Source organism: Giraffa tippelskirchi, chromosome 11 (assembly GCF_054371585.1).
Source record: "Giraffa tippelskirchi isolate mGirTip1 chromosome 11, T2T-mGirTip1v1.2.pri, whole genome shotgun sequence".
NCBI lineage: Eukaryota > Metazoa > Chordata > Mammalia > Artiodactyla > Giraffidae > Giraffa > Giraffa tippelskirchi.
Window position 1 is genome coordinate 127,276,383 of NC_137285.1, and position 19,618 is coordinate 127,296,000.

The 19,618-nt window shown below is 54.8% G+C and overlaps 1 protein-coding gene across 1 annotated transcript; it reads right to left on the reverse strand.

Annotated features, from left to right (window-relative positions):
* Nucleotides 1-569: 569 nt before the first annotated feature.
* LRRC32 (leucine rich repeat containing 32) lies at nt 570-15,189 on the reverse strand. The gene is made up of 3 exons (XM_081538302.1): nt 14,740-15,189; nt 9,986-10,076; nt 570-4,667 (listed from the first exon to the last, which is right to left on the reverse strand). Exons 2-3 carry the CDS (start codon nt 10,070-10,072, stop codon nt 2,760-2,762), a joined length of 1,995 nt encoding a protein of 664 aa, XP_081394428.1. The 5' UTR covers nt 10,073-10,076; nt 14,740-15,189; the 3' UTR covers nt 570-2,759.
* Between the last annotated feature and the right edge of the window lie 4,429 nt (nt 15,190-19,618).

Sequence of the window (19,618 nt, forward strand, 5' to 3'; positions counted from 1 at the left end):
GAGGGGAGGGAGAGGAAGCTACTTTACTAAGTCGTTTACCCATGATGTCGGGAAGGGAAAGGGGAAAGTGGTTTAAGGGTCTTCGTACTGTTTTTAAGATGGGCAAGACTTGAGCACAGTTGAAATCTGCGACGAAGACAGAAGCAGAGAGGAGAGGCTGAAGGGAAGGGAAAGTGAGAAAATAAACGAGTGAGAGAGGATAGGACATGCCCAGTGCTGCCTCTGGACGGGGTGGGGAGAGGGTACAGAGAAAGCACTCGAACGGAGCTACAGAGAGAGAAAGGCACTAACAGGTTCCTGCTGCAAGTCACCATTTTCTTCACGGGTGGGGAGCGGGGTTTGCCGAGTGTGAGGACACAGAGGTGTGGCAGGGGACATGATGGTGGCTGAGGCACCAAGGGTCAAGATGGTGAGACCCAGGGCCTCAGTATCCCACCCAGTGATCCTCAGTCTGTCTCCCCAGGGGTCTGCCATGAGGCTTCAAAGGCTGGAAGGGAAGTAGAGGAGGGCAGGGTTCAAGTGGATGGGAAGATTCCCAGCAGCAAGGAGGAGGCCAGCAGGCTGCACCATTTCTCCAAAATCATTTTTTAATACATTCATGTGGGTTACACAAAGAGCCGGTCCTGAGGCCTGGGTTGTGGCCTGGCTCCCGGGAGGTGAGAGCAGCATTGTGTAGTGTTTTCAAAGATCAGGCATGAAGGGGCCCACGCCTTGCCCTCAGGCCTGAGGAAGAGTGTTTGTGTGCAGTGAGCACCTGTGGTCATGATCCTGAACAGGACTGGACCCACCAGCTGCCCCATTCACCACCAGGGCCCCCGGCTGGGGCCAGGCCACCAGGCCAGGTTCTGGCCCTGCTCTGCCATGGGCTCCCTGAGTCTTTGACCCTCTCTCAGCCTCAGTTTTCTCATCTGTAAAATGGGGTGGACAGAGGGCCATTTTCATCATCTCATACTTAACCGAGCACCATCGTGAGCCTGAGTGCAGGCCAAGCACAGTAAGAGTGTGAAGACAATGACATAGAGTCCTGGGCTCATCTCAGGGCTTCCTTTGTCCCAAGACAGCCCACAATTCCATGGGTTATATCTGCGTGGGATTTTTCTATGCATTTTTCTAGGGGCGAAAAATTCCCCGCATGAGGAGGACCAGAAAGGGAGGTTGGAGCCAGCATCATCTTGTGATCTGACAACTGAGAGAGAAGAAAACTGCCCAGATCCAACCCCCAAGCCCCCCAACCCTGACTCCCTCAGTGAAGTCTGAATCCACCTTTTTTCACAGGCTGTCCTGACTTGAGCAGCTCTGAGCAAGTCCCATTCTCTTCCTAAGTCTCAGCTGTTGTATCTATGTACCAGGGAGGTTGGACTCAATGGTCTCAAATTTCAGGCTATGCTCAACAGAAAGGGGGTGGGGGGAGGGAATTCAAGGGCTAGATGAGAAAAGGAGAGCCCACCCAGTCAGCAAAGGATGGAATAAGAGAAACAGAGGCACAGGAGGAGGAGCGGGCCTGTGGCTGCCCGTCTTCTCTCTGCCCATCTTCTCTCTGCCCGCCTGGCAGAGAGGAAGAAGAGCGGTAGCTGTGCCCAGATGCTCCCTGGCCCCATTCCAGCCATGTGGGGCCATTTCCTGTCCATCTTACAGCCTGCAGCCCCTGCAGTGGCCAAGCTCAGGCTCTGGACGCAGGAGGATGTGAGTCTGGAGCTCAGTTCTGGCATTTCTTAGCTAGAGATCCCTGGAGGGAGACTTTCAGAGCCTCTAGTTAAATGGGATAATATACCAACCTCAGAGGGTTGTTATAAAGAGGCAAATGCAGGCTTGGGTTTGTCACTGCTGCCAAGTGTGGTGTAAAACAGAACCAGATACCTAAGGGTCTCACTCCTGGCTCACTGGCCGGGGGGAGCTGGGCTGGAGCAGCAGGTCTGAGCAGGGCCTGGGCAGGGAATGGGGGGGGGGGGGGGCTAGGGAAGTTATCTGGACCCATGTGTGCAACCTGAGAGTGCCAGGTAGGAAAGCACCTGGTCAGAGCAGGAAACAGACCAGTCCAGTGCTGGGCCAGAGCCCAGGGAGACTGCCGCTTAACCAGACCCTGCCAGAGCTGCCGCAGCCTGCCTAACAGCACTGGATCCAAGCCTTACTCAAGTGGCTCCAGCTCTCTTCCGGTCACAAGCTCTTCATGTTCCAGAGAAGCTGAAAGTCATTATCAGAAGATGTGACAAATAGTCTGCTTGGAAATGTCTCAGACAAATCCTCTTGGACTTTCCCCTTTCTTGCCCTGGCCCAGCCAAGGGAGGACTATCCACATTCAGCCAGCTGGGGCTGCAGAACTTTGGAGCCCTGGCTTTCACACTCCACGTGGTGACCGCACACTCTGCGACCACCTGCCCACCCAGCCTGGGCGATGCTGAGGGCAGCGATGTGTCTCATTCCCCTGCGCCCCCAGTGCCCAGGGCAGGGTGTGGCACAAAACAGATGTTTAGCAAAGATCTGTAGATCTGATGGGGTCAGCCTTACACTCTCACTCCTGAAACTGCCCAACTTCCGGCTTCCATAGCTGGACCACATGATGTGCAGCCTGAGAGGTGGGTTACCTACTGGTGCAGCAGGACAGGGGGAAAGGAGCCCTGGGCTGGGACTGAGGACCAGGGGTCTTGGACCCTGGCTCACTGTGTGATCGTGGGTCAGTCCCCACCCTTCTCCTTGCCTCTGGCTCCCCCACTGCCACAGCAGGGTCTCCTGACAGAGTCTGTGTGTGGCCTCCAAACTCTCTAGGCTTTGTACTGTTGGCTGAACTTCTGCCGGCGCACACAGCAGCAGGTGGCTAGCGTGGTGAGCAGGATGGCAGACACCACTGCGAAGGTGAGAATGATGATGAGGTTGACATTCTTGAGACCCCCCTTCTCACAGTCCTCGGGACGCACGTGACTCAGGGACACCTCCTCCTGAGAGCCAAAGCGGCAGATCAGGTCCTGGGTGGCATCCACATCCACACGGCCCTGGTGCAGCTGAGCCGCCAGCCAGCCATTGCCGCAGCAGCTGAGGGGGTTCCCCTGCAGGTAGAGGCGCCGCAGGCTGTTCTCCAGGCCACCCATGGCACTGCCCGGCAAGAGGCTGAAGCTGTTGTTCCTCAGGTCCAGCACCTCCAGGGACACAGCCTGTGTCCAGGCAGGCAGGCGGCTCAGGCGATTCTCAGCCAGATTGAGCCTCTTGAGGCAGCTGAAGCAGGGCAGGTCCACCTGCAGGACAGCCAGCCCATTGCCTTGCAGGGCCAGGACCTCCAAGGAGCCCTCCAGGCCCGCCAAGGCCCCTGGAGCCACTTCCAGCCCAAAGTTAGAGGAGAGGTCCAGCTCGGCCAGTGGTGTGTGGAGGAAGGCACCTGCCCGCAGTATCTCCATCTCATTGTCCGCCAGGTTCAGGACACGGAGGGAGGAGATGCCAGAGAAGGCCACGCAGCCCGAGGGTCCAGGCTCAGCTGGGCCCCCGCAGGGGCTGAGCTGGTTCCCCTGCAGGTTGAGTCTCTGCAGACTGGCCAGGCTGGTAAAGGTGTACGGGGGTAGGTCCCGCAGGGCGTTGTCCTGTAGGAGCAGCGTCCGCAGGGACCCCAGGGCCCTGGCGCCCAGCTCCAGCGTCTCCAGCGCATTGTGGCTGACGTCCAGGAGCGTCAGGCAGGGCAGGGAGCCCACGCGCCCGGCCTCAAAGGCCCGCAAGCAGTTCCGGCTGAGGTTTAGGGAGCGCAGGGAGGTCAGGGGCTCAAGAAAGTCCTCCGGGACGAGCTCAATCTCATTGTAGCTCAAATCCAGATTCAAGAGCTGGGATAGGGGTTGGGTGCTGGCATTGCGGCTGGGGTTGGAGAGGGGCAAGGCTGACCAGCCCTCGGAAGGCGCGTGGAGGCCCTCGCCTCCGCCCCGGGGCGGCTCCGCAGGGAACCGGATGAGGTTGTTGGACACGTTCAGGTAAACGAGTCTCGGGAGTGCAGTCAGGTCGGGAAAGTGGAGCAGTTTGTTCTCCCGCAGGTCGAGCCAGGCAAGCTGGTACTCGGCCTGCGGCTCTGGGGCCGTCTGAAAGGCCTCGATACTGTTGCAGCTCAGATCCAGGATGCGCAGCTGCTGGAGGCTGAAATCGGAGATGCAGGTGAGGGAGTTCCTGGAGAGGTTGAGGTGCACCAGGCTGGGCAGGGCCTCAAAGGCGCCGTCCTCGATGTCCATCAGGACGTTGCTGTGAAGGTCCAGCCGCTCGAGCGCGGGTGTGCCCCAGAAGGTGTGGCGGCCCAGGCGCGTCAGGCTGTTCTCCGCCAGTGAGAGTGTGCGCAGGGCGGGCGCCTCCCCCAGCAGCTGCTCCGCCAGGCCACTGTACAGGCTGTTCCCCGACAGGTCCAGGGACATCAGGTGCGGCAGGGGGCCCAGTCCCCCAGTGTTCAGCGCCGTGCCCACCGCCAGGCGGTTGTGGGCCAGGTTGAGGTGCTCCAGGTGGGGCAGGGCCTGGAAGACCCCTGGCTGGAGGAAGCTGATCTCGTTGGCCCTCAGGTCCAGGTAACGAAGTGCTGTGTAGAAGCCCAGGGGCAAAGCCAGGATGCTCTGCAGCTGGTTCCCAGATAAGTTGAGGACCTCGATGTCCCGTGAGAGCACCGAGGGGACCTGGAGCAGGCCACGGCCCTGGCACCAGGCCTCCTTGTCCACCTGGGTTGGGTGGGAGGGCAGGGAGAGAAGTGGGCATTAGTGCATGCAGTAGGAGGTAGAACCAGACACTCCCCTCTAGGAAGGATGACTTGAGCCCTCACCAGGCTTGGCTAGGCCTCTCTTCTGTCCCCCTAGCATGATTCAGGTCCTCCACCCCAGCCTAATCCCCCTAGGTCTGCATGATCCCTACCCTGCTCCCTGCTGCTGTCTTTGGTATGCAGTACAGCAGTGCTGGCATCAGGGAGGGATTCAAGGAAGCTTTGATGGATAGACCATACAAATGATAGACAGAAGGAAAAATGTACTAACAAAAAAATTCTGTACTGATTATTATCCTATTTTACAGGAAACTAAGCCACATTTAGAGTGAATCAGAGCCAGTGAGGAGCAGGGCCAAGCTGGGACCTAGGCCTCCTCGTTCCACATCCCAAGTTCCTTCTATGGACCCAGAGAGTTAAACTTACCCAGCTGACATTAGATTAGAAACCACTTTGGGAGAAATGTTTCCAAAAGGGAAAAATGCTCTTTTCACTCTAGTCCTCTGTTTTAATTCTGGTCTCGCACCCTCAGATCTCATTCAAGCCCTCACTCATGGGGCACAGCTCTGTTTCCAGAGCCTGCCTTCCTTGCTGACGCTCCTTAGATGCGACCTCTTTCCTGCTGCCCAATCTACCCCACCCCATCAGTGGCTTCAGTTCTCATGGTCCAGTCCAGATGGGCCCCCAGAGATGGGGTTGGGGCAGGGGAAAAGATGACCAGAGTCCCAACCCATATTCTTTGTTGACAAGACAGATTTTGCTGTGTGAGCTCCATCTGGTTCTGATCCAGAATGTAACTCATCCTTCCTCAATGCCTATTCAGCATTTTATATTTCGCATTTTCAGACCCATGGTCTCATTGGATTGTCACAGTAGCCCCCCCCATAAAACATGATCACCCCTCTTTAAGAAACCCAAGCTTCAGAGAGGGGAAGGGAGGGTCTAGGATCACCCAGCTGGTGAGGAACAGAGCTAGCAGCTTTTGAACCCCAATCTCTCAACAACCAAAACCCCACTTTTGTCCTCCACCACATGTGCCTTCAGGGGCCAGAATTCTTTCCATGTGAATGCAGTCTCCCTCTGTCGTTTCCGGCACACCAGGAACCCCAGCCTTTCCCAGCAAAGGCTCTGACTTCCATAAGCACCCAGCTCAAGCCCACTCCACCCCAGCCTCTCTGTCTCCACTGACCCCTTCTGACGGATCTGCCAGCCAAATGCCCAGCAACTGCTCAGAAACTCCACTCTGACCATGCTGCCCTTGACTTAAACTCCTTCCAGGCAGAGCCAGGACCCTCAGCAGGGTTCAAGGTTGTTTGTGGTCCCTGCTGATCTTCTCCCAACCCACCCTAGCCCAGCCCACACCTGACCCCGGCCCACTGCGCCCTCCCACACCCACCTCTCAGCCTCCTTCCTGCCGCTCCGTGTGCTGGTTGTGCTCTGCCCAACCAGATCAGGATCATGAACTCTGTGTGCTGAGCACCAGGGTCTCCTCCACCCAGGAGACTTCCCTGAATGCCGGGCAGGTCGGGGCCTCCTCTGGGCTCTCACAGCCCCTGTGCTGCCCTTTGTTTCTCCCCATGACTATCTGTGTATGGATTGGCTAGAAAGTGAGCTCAGGGCAAAGGGTTTGATTGAGTGGATATTTGGACCTGGCCTTTCTGAGCACCAGAAAGTGCTCAGTACATTTTTCAGGAGATGAAAGACATCATCAGCTTAATATAGGTCTGAGGGACTGACTCAATCACCTTTCTAAATGATAAAGAATATATGGAATTTGAAAAATGGCAATGATAACCCTATATGCGAGACAGAATGAGAGACACAAATGCATAGAACAGTCTTATAGACTCTGAGGGAGAAGGTGAGGATGGGACGTTCTGGGAGAATAGCATTGAAACATGTATATTATCATATGTGAAACAGAACACCATTCCATGTTCGATGCATGAGACAAATGCTCAGGGCTGGGGCAATGGGATGACCCAGAGGGATGGGATGGGGAGGGAGGTGGGAGGGGGGTCCAAGAGGGGGAACGCATGTAAACCCATGGCTGATTCATGTCAATATATGGCAAAAACTACTACAATATTGTAAAGTAATTAGCCCCCAACTAAAATAAATAACTTTATTTAAAAAAATAAATAAATAAATGATAAAGAAAAGGGATGATCCATTCATTCAGGGTTTCCCAGGTGGCGCCAGTGCTAATGAACCTGCCTGACAATGCAGGAGATAGGGTTTGATCCCTGGGTTGGGAAGATCTCCTGGAGGAGGAAATGGCAACCCATTTCAGTATTCTTGCCTGGAAAATCCCATGAACAGAGGAGCCTGGCAGGCTACAGTCCATGCGGTCACAAGAGTCAGACACGACTGAAGCAACTTAGGATGCACGATCCATTCATTCAGACTAGAGTCAGACTATTAGAGCGCAAAGGGTTCAGCCCACCCCCTTCCCAGATGGGGAGACCGAGCCTAAAGATGGCAGTAACCTGAATGAGGTCACAAGTCAGCAGCTGGGCCGACAGGGTAGGAATACAGCCTGGGTGTTCCCTGCCTGGCTCAGCTCTCAGCTTCCTCCCAAGAGCCCAAGGCAGGGGGAACGATGAGGGGAGGAACCGGCTGTCTTCCATCAGGCATGTGTGACTCTTCCAAGTCCACACGGCACAGTGACCGGCATTACTCAGAGGCCCAGGGACAACCCCTGCCATTGGGCACCAGTGCAAACTAGAATCCTCATACTCCAGCCACCTTGCCAGACCTGCCTGGCTCCTTGCTCCCTCCTCCCTCACAACGTCTCTGTCAGCTGGGGCTACTGGGCATAGAATCCTCATCCATATTCTCAGCTCCCTGAACCATCCTGATTAAAGAAGAAACAACAAAATGAACACAGACATAATGTGTGTTGAGTGGGGTGGGGAGCGCTTACCCCATACGTAAGCCCAGCCCCATTTAATCTCTGGATACTCAAAGATTCCCTGGGGCACCAGCCCCTGAGAGTTGAGTCAGGACACAAAGCTGGCCCAGTCCAGCACCCAATCCTGCTTTCTGCCCAGTGCCCAGGACCCCTGTCACAGAGGCCCAGAGGGGGCTGCCATGAGGCAGGACTGCTCAGCTCTCCAGTTCAGCAGTTCAGTCCAGGAAGGAGCTTGAAGGCCAGGGCAGCTCTCAGGACACCGTTTGTGGGGCACCCACTGCTCTCTGATCTCTGAGCCCCCAGCATGAGTGACTTATGTGGGGAGGGGTCTTGGGAGCATCAGCCCTTAGTCAGGTTCAGAACTTCCCGATGACCCCCTATCCACTCTCTCTGATATGCCAGGATGCCATTGCCCAGCTTCTTTTTTTTTTTAGGAGGGAAGAAGGTGCCACTCAACCCCATCATACTGCCTGCACACAGAAGGGAAGCAGGACAGGGAGAATCACCCGGCAGTGGACAGCATGAACTCGGGATGGAGGGATCCGAATCCTGGCTCTGTTACTTCCTGTCTGTAGGACCTTGGGGCCACATCTCTTCTCTCAGCCTTAGTTTCCTCAGCTGAAAAGAGGAGTTCTGGGCAGGACAAAATGAGAGATAGTCCTTAGTGTAGAGCAGGCCCCTTGCTAGCCCTCGGCATGTGGACATTTCTTTTTACTACTGAAAAGCATCATAATACCTTCCGTGGGAGTTCAGAAAGTCCTTTCCTGCCTGTTATCTCTTTTGCCCCAAATCCAAAGCTCACCCAGTTCCCCTCTGCCTGTTGGGTGGCCCAGGCCCTTCCTCCCTTTGAGCCTTCTGCCCCAGGTAGGATGTGGGGCTACATGTGGTAACATCTGAGTCCTTCTCTGCCTGTTATTCTGGATTCTGGGAACCCTGGAAGGGCTCCAAGGAGCACAAGTGAGGTGGCGACAGCAGACATTGCAAACCCCAGGGAAGTGCTACCGGCCCTGGCTGCTAGCACATGCACCTTCAAAAGCAGCTGCCCACCCTCTGTCACTAGGGCTTCCCCTGCGGCTCAGTGGTAAAGAATCCGCCTGCAATGCAAGAGATGCGAGTTCAGTCCCTGGGTTAGAAAGATCCCCAGGAGAAAGGAAATGACAACGCACTCCACTATTCTTGCCTGGAAAAATCCCAATCCATGGGGTCACAAGAGTCAGACATGACTGGGTGACTAAAACAACGCCAACTCTGTGTCATGAGCTTCCAGTCCCAGGTCCAAATGGGGCTACTGGAGGGCCTGTCCCTTCCCCAGCCCAAGCTCTGGCCTTGACCTCAGTGACTGTCCAGCCTTACAGTTAGACTAGATGATCTCTTTCCTCTGTATCCTACAGGGTCACAGTAACCTCAGAGCTAGTTTCCCTGACTCCAGGCAGGAAAATGGGACAAAGTGAATCAAACCTGGTCGCTGCCCTTGAGGAGCTCTTGGTCCGGTAGCTGAGTCAGGTGTGGATCCATTTACCAACTACCCCATGTGCTCAATGTTGAGAAGGAGGAAGGCTTAGGACTGTGGGAGCCCAGAAAAGGGATGGCCTGGGAGGGGTCAGGGAAAGCTTCCTGGAGGAGGCAGCATTTGACCTGGGCAGTAATAAGTGAGAGGCATCACAGCAGGAATACGGCAGTTGGGCTCAAGTTAAGGAGCCCAGTTAGGGAGGGGATCTGTCCCCAGGAAGGCCCCAGAACAGAAGAGCCTTTCCCAGTTGCCCACCCCAGGTTCCCCACACATATACATATTCTTCAGGGCTTCACAGGTGGTGCTAGTAGTAAAGAACTTGGCTGCCAATGCAGGAGATGTAAGAGACGTGGGTTCGATCCCTGGGTTGGGAAGATCTCCTGGTGGAAGGCATGGCAACCCATTCTAGTATTCTTGCCTGGAGAATCCCCATGGACAGAGGAGCCTGGTGGGCTACAGTCCATGGAGTTACAAAGAGTCAGACATGACTGAAGTGACTTAGCACATGCACACACACATATTCTTCAGCAGCCAGCTGGACCCACTGCTCTGTGGGGGCGGCTTGAGGAAATAGAGTCCCTACTGGCCTGAAGTGAATGACCTCGGACAAGTTGGCTAACTTCTCCAAGCCAGTTTCCAACTCTCTAAAACTGGAATAATCATACTTACCTGGCAGAATTAATGGTAAACAAGGCATTTAGACATTCTAGTAGGTGCTCATTAAATGCGAGGTTTATGGCATTAAATGGATCCCCTTTCCCCTTCTGAGCCTTCTAGCCTCTGGCTTCTGGAGCAGTAGGACACGCCGGGGGCAGGGGGTATGAGGAGCTCTCCCTGACTAGGCAGAGCATCTTACCTTCCTACAGGGCACCTTGTCTCGGTGTTGGGAGGTAGCCAGGCCCAGGGTCAGCACGGCCAGAAGCAGCAGAATCTGGTGGCTCATGGCTCTGCACAGGGTGGGAGCAAAGGGGAAGATGGTAAGACCGCAGGCTCCTTCCCACTGCAGGCTCCCACTGCCCCCTCCTGTCTGCACCTGCCCTCAGGGAACCCCAGACCACAGCGGGAGCTGGACTGAAGTGCTGTGAATGGGGTACTTTGTGAAGGTGATGGGAAACAGGGCTGCAGCCCATCACATAGGGCCTTTGGTGCCAGGTGGTGGAGCTAAGCCATTACCTTGGACAAGAGTTTTTAAGCAGTGGGTGACAAGGTCAGATTTGGGTTTCAAAAGGCCACAACTAGTGGAAGGCAGCCTGGAGGAGGTGAGCAGGAGGCAGACAGACCTTAAGGGCTGCCCTGGGCCAAGTTCAGGGCTGGACCTCTGACTCCAGTTCCACACAGGCCACAAGCAGGTCCCCCCATCTTAGCTCGTCAAGTTCCAAATGGAATTCCTCAATCCCCCCACCCGCAGAACTTTATTTTGCCCTTTCTCTTTTGATTTTCTGATCCCCAAGTCCCTGCCATTGTTTGAAGGCTGGGCCTGGAGCCTTTACAGGAAGCCCCGCCAGGAGGCTTGCCCTGCCCCCAGCACTGTGGCCCGTGGACTTCCCCAGGAACAGGCTGCCAGGCCCTTAACTTTCACTGAAGCCACCGCCTACACAGTGGGACACCCAGGCCTGCTGGGCCAGCCCTTCTCTCTATGAGCAGCCTGGTTGAGGTTGAGGGGGAACACAAAGCCCCCAGCCAGGTCGCACCCCAGTGCTGCGAGGGGCTTATTCACTGAGAACCTGGGCCAAGAGCTAGCAACACACAGCTCAATCCGTCAATTTCATTCATGCATTCATTCATTCACCCACATCTTTACTGAATGCCTCTTCATGTCTGGCTCTGTACTGGGAACTGGGGACACAGATAAAGGCCCAGAAGTGACCATAATATAAATACATACAAAACATTAACAAGGAGAGACATATAATGCTCTCCAAAAGCACTGGACTCAGAGTCACCCACACCAGGCTGCTTCCTCTGACTCCTCCACTTACCTGCTGTGTGACTTTGTACAAGTTGCTTCACCTCTCTGAGCCTCAGTTTCCTCTTCTGAGGCTAATGCCAACCTCACCAAGTTTTGTTAAAGATCAAATGAGACGTATTCTATGAAAGTGTCACACACAGAGCTCCCGTGCACTAGGCACTCTTCTCGACACTTTACAGCTATGAACTCATTTACTCTTTCCAATAATTCAACACCTTGGTTTCATGATCACCATTCCCACTGTGCAGACAGGAAAAACGGAGGCTCAGAGAAATTAAGCAACATGCCCAAGGTCACACAACTAACAAGTGACAGACTCAGGAAGTTGGGTTTCTGGATCTGTGCCCTTAACCTCTACACTATGAGGCCTCCTGCAGGTGCTCAATAAGTAAGTGCTGAATTGTGAATCTGAGGGATGCTTTAGAAGATGCATTTATAGAACCTTTATGGGCTGAGTCTTTACTGTTAGAACCCATAAACATCCTTGCTATGAATTGTAAATGAAGGTGGGTGCTCTGGGGTCCTTCCCTGTTCAGATAGGCAAAGAACTCAGTGGTGTCTTTTAAGCCCTGTTCCCCGGGTTCCCCCGGGGCCATGGGTCCCCTGCCCCACAGCTGTTCTCCCTCTCACCTGCGTTACAGGTTGGGCTTTCACAGGAAATTCTGTTCTGCTGTTTAAAAAGCAGAACATCACCACCCTTTTGAAAGCCGGTATACTCAGAATTGAGTGGAAACCCCTCAGCAGGGCCTTCGAGGCCCTTGAGGAGTATGCCTGCCTCACCAGCTCTTCTCTCCAGCTTCATTTCTCACTGTCCCTTCTCCTATTCTGTGTTCTGGAAGCCTCGAATTCCCTTCAGTTCTCTAAGCATCTTTTCACTGCCCCTAACCTTCACTTCCTCCCCACTATTGTGCTGAATACCTCCTCATTCTTTGGGTCTCAGCCTAGATGTTACCTCCTCCAAGTAGACTTCTCTGGTTCCTCAAGTCTGGGCTATATATTGGCGCCAAGCATTCCATCAGCCCCTGGTTCCCTTCCCTTTACCCCACCGCCCCCCTTCCCCACGGGACGTGTCCCCAGGGTAGAGGGGCCTTACTCTCCACTGGGACGCATCTCACACTGTGCAGGTCGGGGAAGGCACTGAGAATCGACACGCGGCGCCTCGGGGACATGGTGAAGCTGGAGAAAGTAGTTTCTCTCCTGGAGTCTCCCTTTACCTCCCTGCCACACTTCCTCCCCTCATCAGCAGGTTCTGTCTGCTCTTCCTAAAAAAACAGACTCTGGATCTGCCTACCGCCCCACAGACTGAGGCGCCACCATGACCCCGGGCCTCCACCCCAGCAACACCTTGTTTCCACCCTGATCTCTTTCAGTTTGCCTGAAGCGTAGCAGCCTGAGTGATGTCTTTAAATCATGTATCAGACCATGAATCTCACTGCTTGAAAACCTCCCATAAAATCCAGATGTACACACTCTCCTCTCTGACTCCATCTACCATTTGCCCTTCCCTCACCGAGTCCTAGCTTTCTCATCATTCCTCAAGCAAGTACACTCCTGCCTCAGGGCCTTTGCCCTGCTTGCTCCCTCCACCTCCCCAGATCTGCATGTGTTTTACTGTTTTCCTCGTTTTGTTTATTAATAGTTAATAAACTATTAATAAACTGTTAATAGTTTATTTCTTATTCTGAGGACAGGGGTCTAATAAGCAGTGCTCACTAAAAATCTATTGAATAAAAAGCAAAGTGAGGGGTAGCAGTCCACTGCAAAGGGCTGAGTGGTGAGTAAGGATAAGGTAGGTAAGGATAAGGTAAGGATCAGGGAGGACCTGGGTTAGTTATGAACTTTCCCAAAGGGGCTCTTGTTTCCTGTTCCCCTGCCAAATCCTATCCTATCTCCCAGGTGGGCACCTGAGCATCCAGGGGGGCCCTTCCCTGCAGCACGTGGAACTCTGCCCTGCCATCCAAAGGAGAGGGGCCCCTTGACGGTGGGCACTCTTCAGCAGTGCCCAGACACAGTGTGTAGAATTTGAGGGCTACTCGCTCTCAAGAGGGACGACTGAGATCACTGAGGCCCAGGCTCCCATCCTGACTCTACTGCTCACCAGTCCTGCGCCCTGGGGCACATCCCTTCACCTTTCAGGGTCTCCATGTCCCATCTGTTGAGCAAGTAGCCTGGTTCCTGTTTTGCCACTGTTTGCCCCCAGTAGTTGTGATGATCAAGCAGAGAATGGCTGTGAAGGTACCCTGGACACATATTGTCTTTCCCAGTGGGGACAAACTCACAGGGCTGAGCAGCCCAGGCGTGGCGAGGAGTGCTCAAGAGGGAGGCTCCTGGCCTGCAGACAAGTGGCCCAGGGAAGAGAAGGCAAGAAACATCTTAGGACTCTGGGAGGAGAAGTGCCAAAAAAAAATATGTACATGTGTGTGAGAGAGAGGGAGAGAGAGAAATGAGGTGGAGGGCGCTACCAATATTAAGCCCATCTCCTGTGTTTAAGGATGTTAGATACTCTTCTTAGCACTTGACATGTGTCATTTCATTTAATTCTCACAACAACCCAGTGAAGCAGTTACTATAATTTCCATTTTACAGATGAGAATACTGAGACTCAGAAAGACGAAGTGACTTACCCCAGAGTTACCCAGCTCATAAGTGTTTTGGGATTTAGCCCAGATCTGTGTGTTGTGTTTTTTCCAGTAGGTGCTGAGCTGCCTGCCTCCTAGGGAATTTGCCCAGGAGGAAAACCAGGCTCAGGGAGATGACTTACCCAAGGTCACATAGGCAGTAAATGGCAGAGTCGGGATCAGAATCCAGTCTGTCTGCCTCCTAAAGCAAGTGTTTCCACAACACCAGGCCAAGATCTCCTTTCTAACCGACTCCACACATTCCCCAACCCCAACACACACAGCAGCAGACAGGCTCACAGTGCCGGGCTTCGGGGTGCTCCTGGGTGCTCCCCTCCCTCCTCTCAGCCTGGGTCACGGGCAGAGTCGGGTCCTGGGAGAGCTGCTGTGGATGTTCCCAGCCAGCAGTGAATCACTAAGGGCAAGCCCCGTTCTGGAGACATGTGCAGCCCACGGGGGAATTAGACCTTAACCCAAAGGAATGTGTCTGTGATGGCGGAATTTCAGGCAGCTGAGGGTGGGGGTGGGGGTCCCTCACGTCCTGCCACCCATGAAGAGGGCTGGCTGCGGAAACCCTAGGAGAGAGGTGGGTGCCTCACCCTCTGCACCCCTGGAGATGGGCAGGCTATCTGGAGCGGTGGGATGGGAAGACCCACACACCCGCCCCCCGCCCGGGTTAGAGGGCAGTAGGAGACTAGAGACAAATCCTGAACTGCCCTTGACTAGCTTGTGTGTTCCCTGGGCAAGTGCTGGCCTTTCTGCGATTGTTTTCCCATCTGTCAAATGGGAACGCCGGCCTCGCCCTGCCCTTCGCGGGGAAGATCCGCTGAGCTAGGAGCCTGGAGACGAGGCAGGGTCAACCCTGGCCCCACGCACAAAGTAGTTGACGGGGGGCGGGGATTGTTGAGAATCAGTGTCTCGATGAACCAGCCCCAGCCCAGCTCCGCGCCGGGTGCTGAGAGGGGCTCTGGACCGCCAGTTCCCCGAGGGGCCGGCCAGCCTCGCCCGCTGGGCGGCTCCTACCTGGCTCAGCGCGGCCGCCGCTCCTCTCCCGGGCAGCCCCGGCACATTTTGCGCAAACCTGCCCTCCCCGTCCCACCCCGCGCCAGACCCCGGGGTCACGGCCCGAGGAGGCGCACGGCCGCTCCACCGCCCCACGGGAGCCTGACCCACGAGAGGGCGACCGGGGCTCCAATTTAAATACCTCTCCCGCCGACCCGCCCCACCACGCCCCCCCTCGGCCCAGCCGCGGGGTCCTAGCGCCCGGCCGGCGCGCCCCCGCGTGACTCGGTTTATCCGGAACCCGCGAGGGGAGGAAGCATTTTCTCGCGGCCAAAACCGCGAGGCTGGGGAGGGGCGGGTCGAAGAGGGCAGGATGAAAGGACGGGGAGAGAGACGGGTCCCTAAGGAAGCGCTGTGCCACCGAGGCCGCGCTGGGCCGCCGCACGTGCAGTTCGTGGCCCCGCGGGGTCCGGAGGGGCGGGTGGCTCTAGCAGCCGCAGGTCCGCAGAGGAAATCCGGCCTGGCCCCGATTTCCCCCGCTGTTGGCGCCGCCTCACTTAGGGGAGGCAAACAGGAGAGGTGACGGCGGGGCTGAACACGGAAGGAAATGACCCTTCACTGGCCCTGGGGCGGCTACAAAGGGGGTTCCCCCACACCGCAGCTATCCCCTCTGGTGGGTCCACAGTCCCCTCTCTGGGTTGTGCTGTAGTGTTCAGAGCCTCCTCCAGCGTCTCCTGGACCGTCAAGCAGCTGTGGAAAGGTACCATCTAAGTCTCCAGAATTCAGGTGGAGAAACAAGTTAGGGATGGGGTCATCGAGTATAAATAAAAATCACCTGTCTGGGACGAGTAAGTTCCCCATTTGGGGAAACTGAGTCTCAGAGAGGTTAAGTGGCACATCCAAAGTCACACTGATTATAAGAGACAGGGATTTCAGCCCAGTCTTCACAAAGCTAGCTGTGCTGTGCTTAGTCGCTCATCCATGGCCTATCTTTTGGACCTCATGAACTGTAGCCCACCAGGCTCCTCTGTCCATGGAATCATCCAGGCAAGAATACTGCAGTGGGTTGCCATGCTCTCCTCCAGGGGATCTTCCCAACCCAGGGCTAAGCCCTGGCCAAACTGGATCCCCATTTCCAGCACCATCTTACTCAGGTTGTCTTCAAGTGCTGTTCAAAAAGTAGCACAGTGATATCATTGTCTTTTACACATCTTCCCCAAAGCCACCTCCTCTTCTAGATGCCTCGACCCTGCCAAATCACAGCTGCCCTGGCCTGCTGAGTATGGACCCGAGGGAGGGGTGCCAAGCGGAAGAGGGTCACAGCTATCCTCCAGATCTCGGTTCCAGGGATAGTAGAGAATTCCTCTTCCACAATGTTTCTCTTCCGTGATGGTCACCAGACCTGAGAGTAGCACAGGGTGCCCCATTTTACAGATGGGGAAAGGACCACCCAAAGCCTTGTGGTAAATCAGGGTGAAGCTGGACTTAACAAGCTGAGTTCCTTGAATTCTCAATGGCAGCTGCCTTTCTTTCCTCCCATCTGGCTTACTGTGGGTACAGGCCTGGGCAGATGGGGACAGCTCAGAGATGACAATCTGTGAGCACTAGAGGAACAGGGTGGGGATGGGGCAGGGCCTAACGTAGACTCAGAGGAGGAGATCAGCAAAGCTTTGCTAAGAGGGGACCTGAGCTGCTAGGAGGGCATGGGTAGGAAAGGTCACAGGACCTGGGAAGGGTGTCCACACATTTTTCTCCTTCCTCGCCACCAGTAACCTCAGATCTATGCTGACGGGGGGCCCTGCTGGTCATCACTAATATTCCCCCCACCTACTCCCAGTTCTAGTCCTCATCTCATCCAATGAAACCTCAGTTTCCCCACCAGTAGAGTGAGAAAGATAGTAGCTTCTTCTCAGGTTGGTGCCTGAACTAAAAATAACGGACCCAGCCTGGGGCCTGCACCCAGTGGTTGTTAGGCAACTTCTGGCAGTCTTTATTGTGCTGATTAATGATGCTTCTGCCACTCCCTGTGGGCTTCCTTTTCCAGATCCTTGTCCAAGGGGCCAAATGCCCGGAAGTGCCTCACAGCAGCCCTGCAGCATGGGCAGAACGTGGCTGAGCTGGAATCAGACAGTTCTCAGGCTCTCCCACCCAACCTGCTCCCCCCACTTCCAGCGCCACCTCACTCTTCTCTGAGCTGCTGCCAAGCAGAAACTGCTGGGCTGGCGCAGAGCTTTGACTGTGGCTAGGGTAGGGTGGGGCTGGGGCTATGGTGGGCTGGGGGAGAGCCACCCTCCTCCTCTCACACACCTCCAAAGACTGTGGTTGTGGTTAGTCAGTTCACAGGGGTCCACCTCACTCAGTGCCTAGATGGGGCTCCCCACGAGTTGGAGACAGATGGGCAACCAAGCGAGCCTAGCCGCTGCAGATGCCTCTGGGGAATGGGGCCTGAAAGCGGGAACCCCATGTGCTCAGCACCCTTTTCTTCATCTCTTCACTTCTTCAGAGGTAACATTGCTGTGTGACTTTTGGCATATTGCTTGATCTTTCTGACCTCAGTTTGCTGATCTGCAAAGTGAGACTAATGGTAACACCTGATGTTCTGGCTTATTGTGAAGCCCAAATCGCAGAAATGTGTGTAAACATCTGATGGGGGCCTGGCCTGTGATCCTTGCCCAGGAAGCATAACCTCCCTTCTGTGGAAGTTCCCAGAATCAAAATGTCCAGGACCTACCCTTGTAGAGCCCCCAGACCAGATGGGAGGCAAATGAGAATGTAGGATGATGGAGTCCAGAAGACTCGCAGGCCAAGTCCAGGAGTCGAAACTGGATCTGAAGAGGAAGGATAGGGTGGGACTGAGCAGGGTCGGATTTTTGTGGCAGCCACGTAGAGGGTGGCTTTCTTTTAAAGGCCACCAAAGCCAACATTCCATCCAATGTTGCTTAGTGCCTACTTGCACCCCTCCAGCAATTCTCCTGGACAGCCCTTCTATGGGAGGCTCAACTTCAGTGTGTTGGTATTTTTGTGGAAATGCTCCTGTTCCCTCAAGCATCTGTCAGTGAAGATAGGAGACACATCTTTTCTTGTGTCTCTAGGACTACCATTCTGAGATGAGAAAACCCTCCCCGGCACCAAGGCAGGCTCAAAGTTCCCTGGGAGGGTTTCTGAGACCAAACTGATACCCAAGGATCCCAAGTAGGAGTGAGTGGCCCAGGAGGGCAATGATGTACACAACCTGTGTGACCTCTTAGAAGTCGCTAAACCTCTCTGAGCCTTTCTGGCCTCATCTAACCATAGAAATAGGATGGGAGGGCCTGTGGCACCCTAGACCCCCAACTTAGTTTCTGCTGTCCTTTTTACTGAACACCCGCTGCAGGCCAGTCCTTCATCTCCTGTGGCAAATGGGGGTAAAGATAACCATGGACAGCCTCAGGTATCTTTAGTCTCAACTACTGACTTGGAAACTGAGGCTCAGAGAGGTTAAATAACTGGCCCAAGTCACACAGCTTGGGAGCCAGGAATTGAACCTGGATCTCCAGACTCCCAGACCAGATTTCAATGCAAGAGTGTGGCTCTCCTCACTCTCTGCCCTGCCCAGCACCTTTGTGGGCCCTGGGGAGTCAGGGAGTTCCCTCATCAGCCCCTTTTGGGGCCTTGCCTTCTGTGGGAAAACCCTGGGTTCCCCAGTTCTTCTTTGCCCCCCCCCCTTGCTCCCTAGGGTAGCTAGGCTTACCAGCATAGAGCATACCAGCTATGGGCCACCCCATAGGCCACCCCCCAGAGGGACAGTAGGATAGGAGAGAAAATGCTGGTGGGTGTCAGCTGTAGGGAGTTTGTGAGCCAAAAGACAACATAGGGTCCTTCGGAAACAAATCCTGATAAAGAGACAGCTGGAGTGTCCCTTCCTCTGAGAACTAGCCTACGTGTTTAACGGGAATAACGAGAGCTTGCAGGACTGGGCGTGGTGCCAGGTACTTTACTTGTGTCATCTCCTCCTCACAGCCACCTGACAAAAGGAGGACAATGGTTGCTCCGTTTTTACAGAAGAGAGACCGAGGCTCAAAGAGATTCTGTGACTTGCCCATGGTCACATAGCTAGTAAGGCAAGGCATGGCAGTCCCTCCCATCGAGTCCTCAGACTCCAGGGCCCCCTTGCATGGCCAGCTTGTCTGCTTGTCTGCTTGGAGCCATCCATGCAGGGGAAACAGGTTCTGGGAGCACCCTGTATACCCCGCGGCCACCACACAGGAGGCTCCTGGCTCTGACTCCAGTCAGCGAGAACCGGGGCTGAGGATCTGGAGGTTCCCAGAGACCCCAAGGAAGAGGGGGAGATGTTAGGTAAGAAAATTTGAGATTGAGTGAAGCCGGCAGGGCAGGATCAGAAGCGTCTCCACAGCTTGACTGTGCTGCTCTGTGAACCATGAAACCATAGCTTTCTGCAGGCCTCAGGCTGCTGGGAATCTGAGGGTTTGTCCCTTTGAGCCTCACAGCTTTTTCGTCTGTTTTAACCATTTGAAGGTTAAACCGCACGAACCCTTTTCTTGAAGATCCAGAGTTACCAGGACAGGCCTTGGTTAGGGTCCGTGATGTCATAAAGTGTCATGTCCAAGTTAACACATCAGCAACAGAACCAAGCCCGGGTGAGACAGCTACAAACACATGAGCGTCCCGAAGGCAGCATTAATTAGCGGCAAGGCTGCTGTGGGGCAGCCCCCTCCCCCAACAAGGGAGCTAGGCAGTCATTCACTCTTGGCAGTCTCGATTTCTCATCTGTCAAATGGGGACAGTCATTCTGCTCACTTGAAGGCGGTGTTGAGAGGATGACTTGTAGAAAGCTGTGGAGTGGGGGCCGGGTCAACGTGACTGACATGGTCTTCGTGGAAGATTGAAAGGACCTGTGGAC